The sequence below is a fragment of the Polypterus senegalus genome, chromosome 18 (genome assembly GCF_016835505.1).
Source record: "Polypterus senegalus isolate Bchr_013 chromosome 18, ASM1683550v1, whole genome shotgun sequence".
NCBI classification, from domain to species: domain Eukaryota; kingdom Metazoa; phylum Chordata; class Cladistia; order Polypteriformes; family Polypteridae; genus Polypterus; species Polypterus senegalus.
Window position 1 is genome coordinate 73,064,952 of NC_053171.1, and position 17,238 is coordinate 73,082,189.

The following is a 17,238-nucleotide window of genomic DNA, read 5'->3' on the forward strand; positions in this document are numbered from 1 at the left end:
TCCTCTCCAGTACATTTGAAAAGTTATGAAGTAACACACCAGGGTTATATAGCGTCATCATGTAACTCGGGGAGCCCCACATAAAATAACAGGACTTCTCTTGAGCTTGGACCCTAAATTCTCCTTGTTGGCAGGTTAATATCATGACATTTTACTGCTTCAGTTTGCAGTTATTAACATATGGTAAGAGTATCGTTTAAAGGTTTTATGAAGCACTAGACCAAGTGCCCGCCATGCCAAGGTGTATTTGTAGAATGGGTTATGGAAAGAAAGCAAAGGTTAGTGTGTTTTTCAAATGGTGACCCTGTTGTTCTTACTAGAAGTCCCATATATCATCCACACTGCCTCTCTGTCAATGTCTCTGGTCCTGTGAGCTGAGAATTTGTTCTTTTTTTTGGTCTGATTGGATTGCAGAATTGTGGTAACTCTTTGTTGGGTTGTAACTGTGACTACTGCCATGTCTGACTCACCCTTTTTAATTCAAGGTGGACGGTTTGTAGTGCTGGACAAAACAGTAGTTTATCAACAATCCTTTGATTCTCCTTTGTGTTAAGCTGATATTCCACTCTCGATCAAGCCTCACACAACACCCCCTGCAAAAGCGCACCATACTCCATTTTATATAACAGTAGACAGAAGCAGCACTCGCAGTGTTACCCTGTATGTCATGTTAAGCTCTGGTCAGTTTGTCTGCCAGTCACACTTTAGTATGGTGGGATGTTTCACTTGCTCTGAGCCCACAGGTGGCACTGGTGTACAAACTGTAGCAAACAGAAAAAAAACCACAGGGACCCCCAGGGTCAAAGTTTGAGTTTCAGAGTAGTCTATCTTGTCCTCGAGAACAACTAATGCCAACTTGGATTCCAACCGGTCAAGGAGTGTAGGATTGTATAGTGACAGACAGACAGACAGACCTTTTGTTTTCTTTACATAGCAGATGTCAGTCAGTGATCTTTGTGTACATGCAAACATGGTGACATTCTTCTCATCCAGTCGGTGTAAAGTGGCACATACGGACAATTCTCCTCTAAACAATACGAGGTGAGACACAAAAATAATCGGATTGGTAAAAAAAAAAAATATTTATTGATGAATTCCAGCATTCTAAACATTGTCACCTTCTATATACTCCCCCTCCTGATCTCTACACCACTCCATACGTATCTTCCATTGATTGAAACACTGCTGGAAGCCTTCTTGTTTGAGGCTCTTTAACAGGCTTGCCATTTCTGTCTTCATTTCATCCACTGAAGAAAAATGTGTTCCCTTCAGGTGACTTTTGATTTTCGGGAACAAGTAAAAATGACAGGTAGCTAAACTGGGCGAATAGAGAGGATGATCGAGGACAGGAATGTTCTTGTCAGTCAAAAACTGGTTTATGAAAAAAGAGAAAATTCGAAATTTGATGTTGAATCGTTGTTCGAGTCTTTTTTTTTTTAATCCGACATTATCATGGCAACTTGTGTAGCGATTGTTGTGCAAATACTGTCTGGGCTATTCACAGGATCTGCCTAGCCGGTTGGTGGTTTGAAAGACAGTCTAGGAGCAGATAGAGTTCTATGATTCACAACCAGCCGACCTCCAGACATTGTTCCAGGAAAAGCCCCAAGCCCCGTCCGGTTATTATTGTGTCTCACCTCGTATTGTGTGTCTTGCTCATGACAGATACATAGCAGTTGCTGTCTTTGCTGCACAGTACGTAGAGTTACATTTATTTTTGTAGACATCTCTTATTAATAAGTACACAGTACTGTGAAAAAGTAATCTCACCCCATGGAAACGGTTGTCTTTTTCAACATATTTATTTGATCACACAAACGGCAGATCTTCATGCAGACGATGCCTACAGATTGGATGGACTTGATTAAAAACACTGGGGAAAAATTGCTTTTTCAATCATTTATTCCACAAAAATATCAATAGATGTAATGGTCTGCTGTTGAAAAAGTAAGTCCACCCTTGGCATCAGAAGTGGGTATTACCCCCATCAACAGAAACAACTTTGGTGGGCATTTTGCATAACTGCCCACCAGTCTCTGGCATCACCTTTGAAGCACTCCTTCTTGATAAAATTCCTTCAGTTACAAGGTTTGTGACTTTTCTTGCATGCCCTGTCCCTTTCAAAACATCTCAAAGGGATTCAAGTCAAGGGTTTGAGTAGTTCAGTCCATAACCCTCCATTACTTCTCTTTGAGCCATTCTGCAGTGGAATTGCTGGTGTGCTTCAGATCATTATCATGTTGAAAGGTCCATTCTGGTTGAACTTCAGCTTTCAGGGCAGATGGCCCTGCATTCCCCCTCAAGCACACCTTAATACGATGCCAAATTCATAGTTGACTTGATGACCACAAGCTGCCCAGGCCCTAAGGCAGCAAACAATCTCACACCGCAATATTTCCACCGTCATCTTTCCCAGATGGTATGAGACACTTCTCCTGAAATGCCATCAAACATGTCTAATGTTACTGTGAACAAACAACTCTATTTTTGATTAACCTGTCCAAACCACATTGTCGCAGTTTCTGGTCTTTCCCTAGGTGTTCGATGTCAAACCGTCATCTTGCTCTAATGATCCTTTTTGGACAGCAAAGGCTCTTTCCAATTAACACCATGCACCACATGCAGATCCCACAATGAATTTTTGGGATTTCTACAGACTTCCTTTGGTATCAAATGGTCAGCCTTTGGACTGAAATTGCTTGCCCGACCAGTCCTGGACAAATTAGCAGTGGTTTGATGTGTTTGCCACTTGTAGATGATTTTCTTTGCAATGGAATGATTGATTTCAGATATTCTGCTGATCTTTTTCAATCCCTTGCCAGACTCCAAGACATTCACAGCCTTCCTTCTGAGGGCCTTTGAGAGCTCCTTTGATCTTGGCATGATGACACCACACATGTCAATAGCCAAGAGAGCATCAGAATCTGTATCTTGTGCTTAAATACAGCACTGTCCACCTGCTTACTCCTTAAGGAGGTTCTAATCATTGGCACCTCATCTGGAACACGATTCCAGTTTGATGGATTTGAAGTGGTGAATAATGGAGGGGTGATCTCTCTGTTTGTACACAACGATTCTGCACTTTGGTTCATTTAGATTATGAGAATGAATACATCAGGTCTGTTTTGGTTGTCATTTGTTCACATATATTCCCTGTAGGCTCTGTTTGCAGGAAGATCTGCTGTTTTCCTGTTCAAATTTGTTGAAAAAGTCGCCAATTTCCATTGGGGTGTACTTACATTTTCACACAGCTGTGATACAGCACATGAGTGGTTGCCCTTAGGTTCCTAGTGTGCGATTAGGTGCCTGATGCGATGACCTTTGAGTTTCCTACTCCACAATACACATGTCCTTCAATGCCCGAATGTTTAAGCTACCTTAAGTTTTGTGAATCTGTGAATTTTGGGAATTGTGGAGAAGGCTGCTGCTTTTTCAGGTTAATCTGGCCCATCCATTATCAAACCACTTTAATCCGGTGAAAGTGGGGGATTAATGATGGCGTATAGGCACATTTTGCTGCCTTTATTTCTTAATGTCAACTCTTGCTTAGTCTTGCGGGATCAGTCACGATTCTCAAAATGAGAATACATGTTCGGGGACAACATATAGCACCTTTTGTGCTGCAAAGGCTCCACCCACAGGTCTAATTCTGACAAAACTCCGCCCCCAGGTTCTCCAGTCTGTGCATTTTAAACCTCTGCTGGGGTTTCAGAGAGAGAGCAGAAGAATCTGAACAAAAAGACTTGACGCCGACAGAAAAATCAAAAGCTAAATTGCTGTAAATTGATTCAGGAGCTCAGCAGCACAAAGTAACTGAAGCTAAATGATTAATTTGCACGTTGTAATGAGCACAGTGGACACAGACAGACACACAAGCACGTAGTCCACCACAGCTACTGGGCTTTGTATGTTTGAGAAGTGCCTATGTTTGCTATGTTATCTTTCTGTCATTTTATCTATGACATCACTATATGACATAACAACAGCAAATCGAGTTTAGATAAGCATTGTGGTCTGTGAATTTATAACGTGTTAAAACGCTGTGGCTATTATCTGGTATGACATGTTTGTATTTAGACAGTAATGTTCACTAACTTTATTTACTTGTTTAGACGTGCAGTCAGAAGGTGTGCAGCCTTATCTGTGCTTCTACTGTTATTATAAGGCATATTTGATGATTTGGGTATTTAGAGAGTTGAAATCTGCATCTCCTGTGGCTCTTCACTACCAGCTCTCTTAACGCCAGTCTTTTGAGCAGAATCTGACATACCGTTTACGTCAAATGTGTAGCGTGCAGTTAGTGTTGGGCGGTATACCAGTTCATACCAAAAAATGTTTTTTATTTTTCTTATTATATGGATTTTTCTTATACCACAACACCGGTATAAATAGCCTAAACAACGTTCGGAACGTGGTGCAGGGGGAAACTGTTTAAGGGGGGACCTTTTTCACTGCTGCACCGCTAAACACGCAACAGAGTTACATGCGTTAGTGGAGGTATTGAGCGGTGAAAATGGACAGAGAACATTCTGAAACTGAAGCTGTAGCAGACGATAAAGTTGAACATGATGACACAGTAGAACTTTTGCTGAAAAAAGGAGCTGTGTCTGTTGTCTGGAGATACTTTGGTTTTAAAAGGTCGGATGTGGACCATTTATGTACAAATGTGTAAATACTGTTTCTATACTACTGGATAATACTGCAAGCCAAGTTGTACTTGTTTTATTTTTTTTTTCAATACTGTGTAATGTACCTGTGTAATAGTGTGAGATGACATGTTGACTTTATTCTCGACATTTCCACTTTAATCTCGACGCTTATGACGAGAATGAAGTCGACATGCTGACTTCGTTCTCGGAATTTGTCGTTAAAGTAGTACATCGTAAACTAAACTTAATCTAAAAATGAATATTTAATTTACTAGGTTTTCTCAAACCCCGTCATAAGTTATGTAAGCACATTAAATGGTTTGTGTTTTCCCCGAGCCATGTTAATCGCTATGTGCTTCTTAAACTAACTTCCTCTTGCGCTGGAAGTTGCACTATTATTTATTTTACTGCTATTATTTATTAGTTTAAATATTATGCAGTTTAATGATGGTAAAGTTGTTTAAAAAGTCAGTTTAACATGTCAGTGGACAGGTATTGTTAACATTAACAGAAAGTGTAGTTGGTTTACAAAAAATATCCATCCATCCATTGTCTAACCCGCTGAATCCGAATACAGGGTCACGGGGGTCTGCTGGAGCCAATCCCAGCCAACACAGGGCACAAGGCAGGAACCAATCCTGGGCAGGGTGCCAACCCACCGCAGGACACACACAAACACACCAAGCACACACTAGGGCCAATCTAGAATCGCCAATCCACCTAACCTGCATGTCTTTGGATTGTGGGAAGAAACCGGAGCGCCCGGAGGAAACCCACGCAGACACGGGAGAACATGCAAACTCCACGCAGGGAGGACCCGGGAAGCGAACCCGGGTCTCCTAACTGCGAGGCAGCAGCGCTACCACTGCGCCACCGTGCCAGCCCTACAAAAAATATTCACTATTTATTCCTTTTCTAAGACATGTTCAGTGCAATACAATCTTTGACTGGCACCTCTGGATATTTTACTAAGTCTAAATGCCTCTTTGGATGGTTGAAAATATGTTGTCAAAATTTTAGCTTAAGTTGTTTGCAAAACATGTTGAAAAAAAAGGTTCTATATTTTGTCTGCAACTGTCATGCAATGTGATTCCTTCTCTTCATTAGTGCCACCCCCTTGAAAACTATCACTTTATATATTAATACTTGTGTGCACATTAAAATGTTTTTTTGTGCAATGTACAATTCTCATGACAGTGGAATAGGTTATTCTTAGCCAGTCTTCTGCAGTAACTGCAGTGTAAAATGTGGTTAACATCCACTCATGCATGGGAAAAAAATACCTTTGAATACCGTGAAACCGGTATAATTTTGAAAAATATAGAATATAGAATTTTGGTCATACCGCCCAGCACTAGCAGTTCATATTTTCATGAATATAGCTGACAGTTCTTTCAAACTCACATTGACTACTGCACCATCGTCATAACGCGAAACAATAGAGAGCACACAATGCATCCTTCATGTTTACCATTCATCCATTGATTCTATCGAATACCAGTGCATAATAGGATAGTAGGGAAAGGTTTTTCCCTTGCATCAGGTTATGTTTGTTTGTAAGACGTGTAATGTTCTCTCTGCACATACGACATACTTTTATGTGTTTTAGGAGACTTTTCAACTGTTCATCGTAATCAGAAGCTTGCTCTCTGTTGGACCAGGTTAACGTGAGCACCTCTGATGTTTGAAATTCAAAATCACCACCTCCATTTTGAGCGCCACCTCCATGAGGCATTGGATTGGATTAGAAATGTGACACCCGGTGAGCTGTCTAATTGTTCTCACCCACTTTTAAGCAAAGTTCACTCTTCACTCCTGGTTGTCTTCAGATATACATATTGTACGTCTGGCTTTGGCGAGACTACCTCTTACCTGATGTAGTATTGGTTCAAGTATTCCAAGAAATGGCAAATGTTGTATCCCGTTCCATCCTTTTTTATTTTTTATTCTTCCTTCAGTGCTGGTCCTACATGGTGACAAGTGTAATCTAGCAGCAAAATGTGTAAAACAGTTTATTTGCCTCTTCCTTTATTAGATACTAGCCTGGTGACCTATCAGAATAAGTTTTAAAATATTTGATATCTCTTGCACTATGTGTACCTTGTTTTGGTAACCTCTCCTGACCAGTGCTTCGTCCCCTGAGTGTGTTCTCATAAAGCCTAATTATTTTCGAAGTGCCTTACTCACCTCCAGTCCGGTTTTATACTTGATGCCTTTAAAAGCGACGCTCAGCCTTCCTCCTACACCTTTACTCCTCCTCGAATGTCTCACATTCGCACTTCCTCTTGCAGTCATGTCACCAAAGCCAAACTGACCAATCAGATTGCTCCGATGGACTGGCCGCACACACACACACACACACACACACACACACAGATGTTAGTGTTTTATTATACAGTAGATGTTTGTAAGCAGTGAGGCCTTTACATTTGGACTGCAGGTTGATAGGACTGGGGGTTAAAGTACCACCCAGACCACTTCACTGGATATCATTTTGTGCACTCGCCTTTCTGTAACTTGTTTGGAGTGACGCGAACATAAAAGACTTCATAATAAATGAATGACTGGCTTACCAGAACTGTTCACATGCAGTGACAGAGTTGGCCATGAGGGGGCTCCAAAGAATCATATTATATCTCCGCATGCTCCCAGCCTCTCTTCTCTCACTCTCTCTCAGGTATTTGAAGTTCAAGTCCTGGTTTTATATGCGTTATACAAAGCTCTTTTATATTATGTTGATTTTGTATTGTATACAATTATTCTTTCTTATATACAAGGACCATCATGCCAGTCTACCACATTTAAGGAAGGTGTGTTCCAACTACTCCTCTGCCTCCCAGGTAAAGCATATGTTAGGTTGCTGGAGTGTAAAGTCCGTCTGATGGTTGAGTCAAAGATACGGGAGGAACAACGTAGATTCCATCCTGCAGTTCTTCTCCCTAATGCAGTTGCTGGAGGATGCATGAGAATAGGAGAACCCAGTCTAAAATGTGTTTTGTAGATCTGGAAAAAGCATATGGCTGTGTCCCTCATCATGTGTCATTGGAGGTGCTGCAGGACAATGGGGTCAAAGGGCAGCTCTTGCATGATATTTGTTTCCTTAATAAATGCAGTGAGCAACGTCCGAATACTTGGCATTAAGCCAAATTTGTTTGTGGTGGATATCAGACTCCATTATGACTGTGTCTTGTCACCACTGTAGTTTGTGGTTTTCATGGACTGGGACATCAAGCTGCTGCTAATTTGGAGGGTTTCATTGTTGCTTGATGCAGAATACGTCATCTTTGCCTCTATTAAATGTGACCTTTGGCATGCATTTGAGCAATTAACTGGTGAGAACAAAGTGACTGAAATGAGGATCAGCACCTCCAAGTCTGAAGTCATGGTTCTCATTTGAAAAAGAGTGGATTGCTTTCAATAGGTGAAGAGAGAGCAACTGCCCTTAGTGGAGGAGTCCAAGACGAAGACATTGCATTTATATAGTGCTTCACATAGAGAGTGGAGAGCCCCTTCAACCACCACCAATCTACTGCGTCTACGTGGATGATGCGATGGCAGACATTTTTGTTGATACCCTAGCATCTCGTTAGTTTTTCGGTGGTTATGAGGTGAGAGATATAGTTGGCCAATTAGAAATGGAGGATGATTAGAAACCAGAATGATAAGGCCATGGTGGGCAAATTTAGCCAGGGCATCTGTTCTTTTATAAAATTGGTAGGAAACCCTACTCTTCATGAAAGATTTCCAGGGAACTTTTATGACCAGAAAGAGTCAGGACCTCAGTTTTACATCACTTCCATAGGTAAGCACCATTTTTGCAGCACAATGTCCCCATCACTGCACACACAGACCACAGGGTAAGTGCCCTCTACTGCCTTCCCCAACAGCTTTTCCAAGATGGTCTCTAATCCAAGTACTGGCCAGGCCTGAACCTGCTTAGGTTTAGGTGGATGTCGTGTTCTGAGGTACAGGTGGTAGAGCTGAACTCGGCAATCTCAGGATCTTATTTACAAGCGATGGAAAGAGGGAACATGAGATCTTCAAGCAGACTGACGTGGTGGCAGTTGTTCTGTGGGTGCTGTACCAATCCAGTCTGAAGATAAAAACACTTGCTTTGCCAATTGAGCTATATTTCTATCTTCACCTATAGTCATGAGCTATGGATAATGACCGAAAGGACAAGATCCCGGGTACAATCAACAGAAATGAGGTTTCTTCGCTAGGTGGCTGGGCTGACACACTGTGATACAGTGAGAAGATCAGCAATTTGGGGGATCATTCCTGATCTACAGATCGAGACGAGCCAGATGAGGTGTTTCGGGCATGTTGGAAGGATGTCGCCCGGGCTGTTTCCTCTTGAGTTGCTCCAGATACATCCCACTGGTCGATTAGGTCTCTCAGCTCTTTTGGGAATACAAGGGAATTCCAAAAGGAAGAGTTGGACTCTGTAGCTGGGAATAGGGAAGTTCGGGTTGACCTACTTGGGCCTGCCATTACAGTGATCCTCACTAGAAAGGGCAGTTAAGAAAATAAGAGGAGAAAGTATTATTCCGTGGCACAGTGCTAATCTCAGGACTATTAATTCTCTTTGATTTGGGATTCCCACTAGGATGTACGATTGTCTCCTCAGTTAGATGTATATAAGACATGCGTTGGTGAATACTAGAGGACATAAGGCTATGTCAGTTGAACTTTATGGAGGCTGTACCCACTTGCTTGTCCTGGAGGTCTGAATTCTTTGGAGATAAGATGGTTTCCCAGACAGCATGTAAAGATTCCTGGTTTGCAGAAAAGTGTTGTCACCTCACAGTTTCCACAGATTGGATGGAAGTAGATGCTTCCTACAAATTACTGGTTTTGCAGACCCCCAGTTATTTTGCCAACAGGATTTCAGCTTATATGGCTTTCAGTGACGACTACTAGAATGGTTAGCACGTCTACGGACTCTGAAGATGAAGACTTTGCTTCTTCACATTGTGAGACATGCCCGAACACCACCAGACAGACCCCGCATCTTTATAAAAAAAACGTTTATTTTCTTTGAAATACACAGTCCCGCACAGCCCACTGTGCTCCTATCACCAATCGCCACTCCTCCGGGCTTCTCTCTCTGTCCTTGGACTGCCTTTCCTCTCTCCACGGGAGCCTTGTCCTGCTCCCACTCTCGACTCTAGCTCCCAGACTGTAGGAAGGGGGGCTCTTTTATTCTCACTCGGATGTGCTCCAGGTGCTCCCTCTGATGACACTTCCTGGTGTGGCGGAACTGTTGGGAGAGTACTCGGAAACGCTCCAGGCCTCTCTGGAAGGATCCTCCTCCATCTTCCTAGGTGTGGTGGAAGTAAACAATTCCCGGGCCCTCTGAGAGTTGGGGCGCCCCCTGGCAGTGCCCACAGGTCCCCACAGGCTTGAGCCTCCTTGCTCTTCTCCCATGGTTGTCCTCAAATCCAGGGCGGTTGCCCCCTCGTGGCCCGGAGGACATACATGCCACCTCCTGGTCCTTCCAGGTGTCCCGGCCAGGTCGCAGCCCAAGCGACTCACCACAACATGTACCATGGATCTTGGTCATTTTTGATAAAGGTGAGTCGCAGGAAGTTGTAGGCATCCACGGCGTGATGACATTGATTCAGGGGGGAGTATAATTGGGGCTAATTAACATAGCCGATTGAGTTTATACAGTCTATAGAATATAAGATGTCTACAACAAAACAAGTAACCAAGTGGCTGCTGGCGTTTGTTACAAGGAGATGATCAGAACTTTCTAAGTTTCCATTCCACATATGGGATGGTCCAAAAAGCTAGGCCACTATTAATTCCATGTAACCTGATAATTAGGACCAGAGCCAGGAAAAGTAGGTTCCAGAAAATCCAAATGCGTTTAAGACCTTGACTGCGTTTAAGACCTGTGCCTACAGTAGCAGTAAGGAGTTTTATTTGTAAAGTGCCTTCTGAGATTCTAAAAGATTTTGAGTCAACAGAGGAGAAAGAATTGAATTAATTTTCAAACACGTAAAGGAGATTTACAATGGCCTTGACTTTTCAGGATACAGAACTGGGGGTGGCCATCTGCGTTACAGAGAGAATTGATACAGACCTTCCATACCTGAGCATGGTACTTGTTCACTCTTCATGCATCCTTCCTCAAGTTCTTTTCCACTTTCCTCCTTCAGCTGCAAGGGAGTGGAATGGCCCAATGGTTCCTGTCCATGGCCTCACTCTGTTCAAAGTGGATTGTGGGTTGTTGGTTTTTGTGGAATCCGCTCACACTCGTTTTCTCCCTCTTGTGTTGCAGCTTGCAAAGGAGTATGGGATGGACTTCTTTGAGACAAGTGCCTGCACCAATTATAATATTAAAGCGGTGAGTAATTGGTGTGCCATGTGGAGATTGTTTGGTAACGTTTTGATGTGGGGAAACTGGATTAGGTAGGGGTGCTATGATACACTGATCTTGCAACCTTTGTGACCAATGTCCCTTCCCTCAACGTTCTACCCACACCCCCTTGCAGAGAAAGGATATGGAATTGAGTAGGTGGGTCCTCCAGTTATATCAGCAGCTGAGAGAAGCCCATTGCAATTGGCTCCACAGTCCTGGCTCTCCTGACTTTCAAAGTTCCTGGTGTGGCCATCACAGTTGTATGTGGTCTCTCAGGTGATCCATAGGTGAGCCTCACTGTGCTTAGGGTCTCCCAACCATCTTTGACCACCTTTAATCAGAAAAAAATCTTCAGTACAAGATGTTTTTCTCACTTTACCATATGACATTACCTATTTGCCAGCTGAAAACTGAGGTAATCAGATTTACCGCAGACTCCCATCTTTTTGTTGTTACATGTGTTTTGCATGCTGCCATTTGGTATCTTGACTTGTGTTGTACTTCTCCAGATTTACTGGGCGAAAGTGACTCCCTGAAGTGATAGAATCGGGCATAATCCATTTCTCTTGGGGTGTCACAGTGGTCACAGGCTTCAGTACCTGAGCATTGCTTAATTTATTGTCAGTTGTAAATCTCATTTAAACAGATGTCTGGCCTCAACATTCAACATGGGGAACAGTGGGTTTTTTGTCTCACGTCTTTGTATGCCATTGGAAAATATTGTGCGCTGAAAACAAACAAAAAATAAAGTTGTATGCATCCCACACCTTAGCGGAAACGTCACCAGAGTTTGAACAAAAAAAATAAAAGGTGGCCATGTCTGTCAAATCCCATCTTCTGCTGCAACATGCTAGTGACAAACCTTCAGATCAAGTGTTATACAGTTAGATCCATAAATATTTGGACAGAGACAACTTTTTTTTCTAATTTTGGTTCTGTACATTACCACAATGAATTTTAAATGAAACAACTCAGATGCAGTTGAAGTGCAGACTTTCAGCTTTAATTCAGTGGGTTGAACAAAAAGATTGCATACAAATGTGAGGCAACTAAAGCATTTTTAACACAATTCCTTCATTTCAGGGGATCAAAAGTAATTGGACAAATTAAATAACTGGAAGTAAAATTTTCATTTCTAATACTTGGTTGAAAACCATTTGCTGGCAATGACAGCCTGAAGTCTTTAACTCATGGACATCACCAGATGCTGTGTTTCCTCCTTTTTAATGCTCTGCCAGGCCTTTACTGCAGCGACTTTCAGTTGCTGTTTGTTTGTCGGCCTTTCTGTCAGAAGTTTAGTCTTCAACAAGTGAAATGCATGCTCAATTGGGTTAAGATCAGGTGACTGACTTGACCATTCAAGAATTTTCCACCTCTTTGCTTTAATAAACTCCTGGGTTGCTTTGGCTGTATGTTTTGGGTCATTGTCCATCTGTATCATGAAACGCCGCCCAATCAATCTGACTGCATTTAGCTGGATTTGAGCAGACAGTATGTCTCTGAACACCTCAGAATTCATTCGGCTGCTTCTGTCCTGTGTCACATCATCAATAAACACTAGTGTCCCAGTGCCACTGGCAGCCATGCACGCCCAAGCCATCACACTGCCTCTACCGTGTTTTACAGATGATGTGGTATGCTTTGGATAATGAGCTGTTCCACGCCTTCTCCATACTTTTTTCTTGCCATCATTCTGGTAGAGGTTGATCTTGGTTTCATCTGTCCAAAGAATGTTTTTCCAGAACTGTGCTGGCTTTTTTAGATGTTCTTTAGCAAAGTCCATTCTAGCCTTTTTATTCTCGAGGCTTATGAGTGGCTTGCACCTTGCAGTGCACCCTCTGCATTTACTTTCTTGCAGTCTTCTCTTTATGGTAGACTTGCATATCGATACGCCTACCAGGCCCTGGAGAGTGTTGTTCACTTGGTTGGCTGTTGTGAAGGGGTTTCTTTTCACCGTGGAATTGATTCTGTGATCATCCACTACTGTTGACTTCCGTGGACGTCCAGGTCAATTTGCATTGCTGAGTTCACCAGTGCTTGCTGTCTTTCTCAGGATGTACCAAACTGTAGGTTTTGCCACTTGTAATATTGTAGCAATTTCTCAGATGGGTTTTTTCTGTTTTCGCAGCTTAAGGATGGCTTCTTTCACCACACCTCAGATCAACTACAGGCCTTTTATCTGCTTAATTGATAATAACATAATGACGGACTTGAACACACCTGCCCATGAAATAGCCTTTGAGTCAATTGTCCAATTACTTTTGAGCCCCTGAAATGAAGGGATTGTGTTAAAAAAAAATGCTTTAGTTGCCTCACATTTTTATGCAATCATTTTGTTTACCCCACTGAATTAAAACTGAAAGTCTGCACTTCAACTGCATCTGAGTTGTTTCATTTAAAATTCATTGTGGTAATGTACAGAACCAAAATTAGAAAAACTTCTGTCCAAATATTTATGGACCTAGCTGTATCTGTTGTCTTGCCATTTGCAGACTTGCCACTCATAAAAAGAACTGTTATGTATTTATGCACAGGTAATTTTCACTCATTCATAGTATTAGTATTATAATCAAAGGAATATTATGACCCAAAAAAAACTGACGCCCTGGTTCTTTGTGTTAAACCTCACACCACTCTGCCTTGCCTCTCTGATCATTTTGAGGCCCCTACATGTGTTAATCCCAGCCTTTTACCATTTTACAGATCAAAATCTGAGATGAGTCCAGCTACAGACCTCCGCGATTCAGTAACTCTGCTGGACAGCCAATGGGATTGCAGGATTTTGTCATGTGGTTTACTTGACTTGAGTCAAATAACTCCTTCCCCAACCCTAATCTTAACATAGGGTGACCAGATGTATTGGATTTCTGGAGGTTGTAAGATCTTATGGATATTTACTTCTTATTGGTTGAAACGTCTTGACAACTCTTGCATGAAATTTTCAACAGTGATGTAACTCTTGTTGTCACACAACTGACTAGTCAAATGGCCAGATATAGAGATGCCATCAAGAAAGTTACTCAACAAGAGGAAACCATTCAGGTCGATTGTTGCTCGTTTCTTAAGTTAATAGCTAAGCTGACCCAATATCTCATCCAGATCTTTCTCAAATCTTTACCTCCATTGCTCAGTGGTTTATTCCAGATTCCCACAACTCTTTGTATAAAGAAGTCCTTTCTGCTTTTTAGTCCTAAATGCATGCCCCCTTAATTTCCAACCAGTGTCCATGATTCAAGTTGAAAGAATTCAGCTGGATCTCCTCAATCAATGCCTTTGGGGATTTTGAAGATCTGAATTACACTGTGCTCAGCTCAAGACTAAAGAGGTTTAATTCTCGGAGTCTACCAGAATATGGCATGTCCTTGAATACCGGGCTACACCCGGTTGTTCTCCTCTGCATGTCTTTAGGTGCTGCTCTGTTGTTTTTGTAGCATGGTGACCAGAACGGTATATGATACTCCAGATGGGATCTCCCCAGGACATGATACCATCTGAGCATAAATGATTTGCATTTAATGATGTGTAGCCTTTTGGTTTAAAGTATGGTTCATTCCACCTGGTACTTAAAACCATCTGGGTAAGCTAAAGGACCATCTTCTATAGACTTTGGATATGTTGTGATGTTAGAGCTCCCGAGTGCTGCAGAGAAAACATCTTGTGTCTGTTTGGAATGTAGGCCTTTGAGCTGTGTTTAGAGTAAATTGTAGAATTAAGTATTTATTTTTCATGGTGTGTAACATGTTCTGCCTTTTCTCCCTCAGTCCTTCACTCGATTAACTGAACTAGTCCTTCAAGCACACAAGAAGGAGCTGGATGGCCTCAGAGTCTCCATCAACCACGAACTGAGTATAGCTGATCTAGAAGAAGATGACGGCCAAGGTGACAGACCGGGCAACTCCCAGAAAGTCTGCTGGTGTTAGGGATTCCAAAAGACGGCAGTTTCTCACATTTCTCCATCGTGAGGAGGCATTCATCTAATTTGGACTGAAGTTCAACTCTTCCTTTTCTGAAGACTAAGAAATGTCCATTGATTTTTTTGCACAGATTAGCTGAAGCTCCTGGTGAATCTTCTCCAAGTGCTTTATCTCCCGCTTGTCGGACACAAGAATTGATTTATTAAAGCTAAGTTACAATAAAATAAAGGGTATAAAGATGGAGGAGGTTACTAAATACTCATGATACACACCACTAAGTGGCTCAAATGAGAAGCCTGAGCGCTGCCATAGTAAGGATGATAGCATTTGACGCGTACGTCCACAATAGACACCCAAAGTCTCATGAGAGTTGGAATTGCAGAGAAACAATGGCCTGATGGGATTTGTGGTGTGCACCAACGAAACAGAATTGTTGCTTGTGAATGGAATTCCTCAGTAGACCTTTTGGTCGATAAGCAGAGCTCTGTAACATCGAGATGTTGGGACTTTGACCAAGGGTGTATTCTGCTTTTCCATTTTTTTTTTTTTATTGATAATGCTTTTTTTTTGTTTTGTAAGTTTATAATTAATATTTATCCAGGTTTAGGTTAAGCCTGTCAAGGTTGTGGAAGTGTCTCTTATCACCTCTCCCTCACTTTGCATGCAGGCAGGCGAGACATTAATGGAGAAACCTGTGGTCGTTTGTTTAATTCCTTATGCTTTAGACTTTGGCCTTGATTTTGAGACGAGAAATGATAGCATTAACAAGAATGCATTGTGGCGTGAATTTCTTTTCAGATCGTTTCAGTGAACCCACAATAAAAATTTTGTTTTTCAGGGTCTGAAATTCCAACCACCTCATAAATCCAAGGTTAAACAGCTAGGAGTTCTACCTGTATTATTATCTGCCCGTTACAAACCACACCAGAAATCACACAGCCTAATCCAAAAAAAAACTAAAAGCTTAAATTCAGAAGTTCAAGAAGTTGGAAGAATTAAAAAAACAAAAAAAGGACCATGGGAATTTTGAACTATTTTAAGTAGATCCAAAGGCTTATTTGTGGACATTATTATGTGGCTTCAAAGCTGAATCTCTCTTACCTCACTGGTAGACATCAGAATGAAATCTTCAACTAAAAAAAGGGATCAGCCTACCGCTCCAACATCTTATTGCCTTTACGTGCATTGCCAGGTAGTTTGTATGTTCTGAAAGGTGCAGCTACTTGCTCACCACCAGCCCCACACATTGTTTTTTTATTTGATGCTTGGTCATGCCCAATTTTTGCCAAGAAGAGCTGACATCCATGAAATCGATTTTACCATCTATGGATAATGGCAACAAATTCTTCCCTCAAAACAAGGGGTTAAGCTTGGAAAATATTTTGCGCCTTTTGGAATCCGAAGACATCAGCCAGTTCTGTTCTGCACTTCTTTATTCACACTGATCCAAGAAAAGCAAAGTTCCCAAATCTAAGGAAGTTGTAAATCATGATCCTGCCAGGTTGTGTTAACTGATGATGGAGACAGGCCAAAAGCACACTGTGTCCATGTCAGTGGACATCAGTAATTAGGGCTGGTGAGAAGCTACTCTCGTGTTAATGACGAGTTCCTTGTATTACATGACTCGGAGGAGGGTGAAAATGTCAACCTCCGTCTGTAGACGCAGCATCTTCATGTGCTTATCTAATTATTAAATCTGTTTTGATGTTCTACATGTTGATTTCTCCTTATAACATGGACAGCTGTTAGAGCACATTTAGAATGTTTGTCTGTGCGACTTGCTAACATGTCATTTGCTGCAGTAATAAAGAGAAAACTGTTATCTGCATTTCATATTTGGTCTGCATTTCTGTGTTCAGCCTTCATAAATCAAGGAATGAATTCCACTTGATGGGTTTCATTTTGTCGTTGTGGCACACCTTCGAGAGGAGAACCCCCAGGATGACTTCAGGGACTGAAAATGGGAGGCAGAGAGCGGTAATCACTCATCCATCCAACTGCAGTCATCTGAATGTGCTTAGACCGTTTTAGAGTTACAGTGCAGCTGGAGCCCACCATGGGTGGTTTGCCAGCCCATCATGGGGCACATGCAGGGCCTCAGAATTGTGAGCTGAAAGTGCCAGCACACCCTCCAGGCACAGTGTGATTGTTATATGAGGTCGGTTCATAATTCAAGATAGGATGATAGATGAATTCCTTTTGACTTGTGGAGATCTTTGCACCTCATGACAGGTGGTGCCCCATCTCCGCAGAGTCATTGAGGAGGCTGTTCTGAAGGTGTAACATCCTGTGCTTACAGAAGCTA

At 42.0% G+C, this 17,238-nt stretch overlaps 1 protein-coding gene across 1 annotated transcript in view; it reads left to right on the top strand.

Annotated features, from left to right (window-relative positions):
- The window catches only part of rab15 (RAB15, member RAS oncogene family), a 68,578-nt gene extending 51,812 nt beyond the window's left edge, over positions 1-16,766 (top strand). The window contains exons 6-7 of the mRNA XM_039741170.1: positions 10,939-11,004; positions 14,781-16,766. Of these exons, the coding sequence (XP_039597104.1) occupies positions 10,939-11,004; positions 14,781-14,939 (225 nt within the window). The 3' untranslated portion in view covers positions 14,940-16,766. The remainder of the gene's footprint in view (positions 1-10,938; positions 11,005-14,780) is intronic.
- Positions 16,767-17,238: the final 472 nt, after the last annotated feature.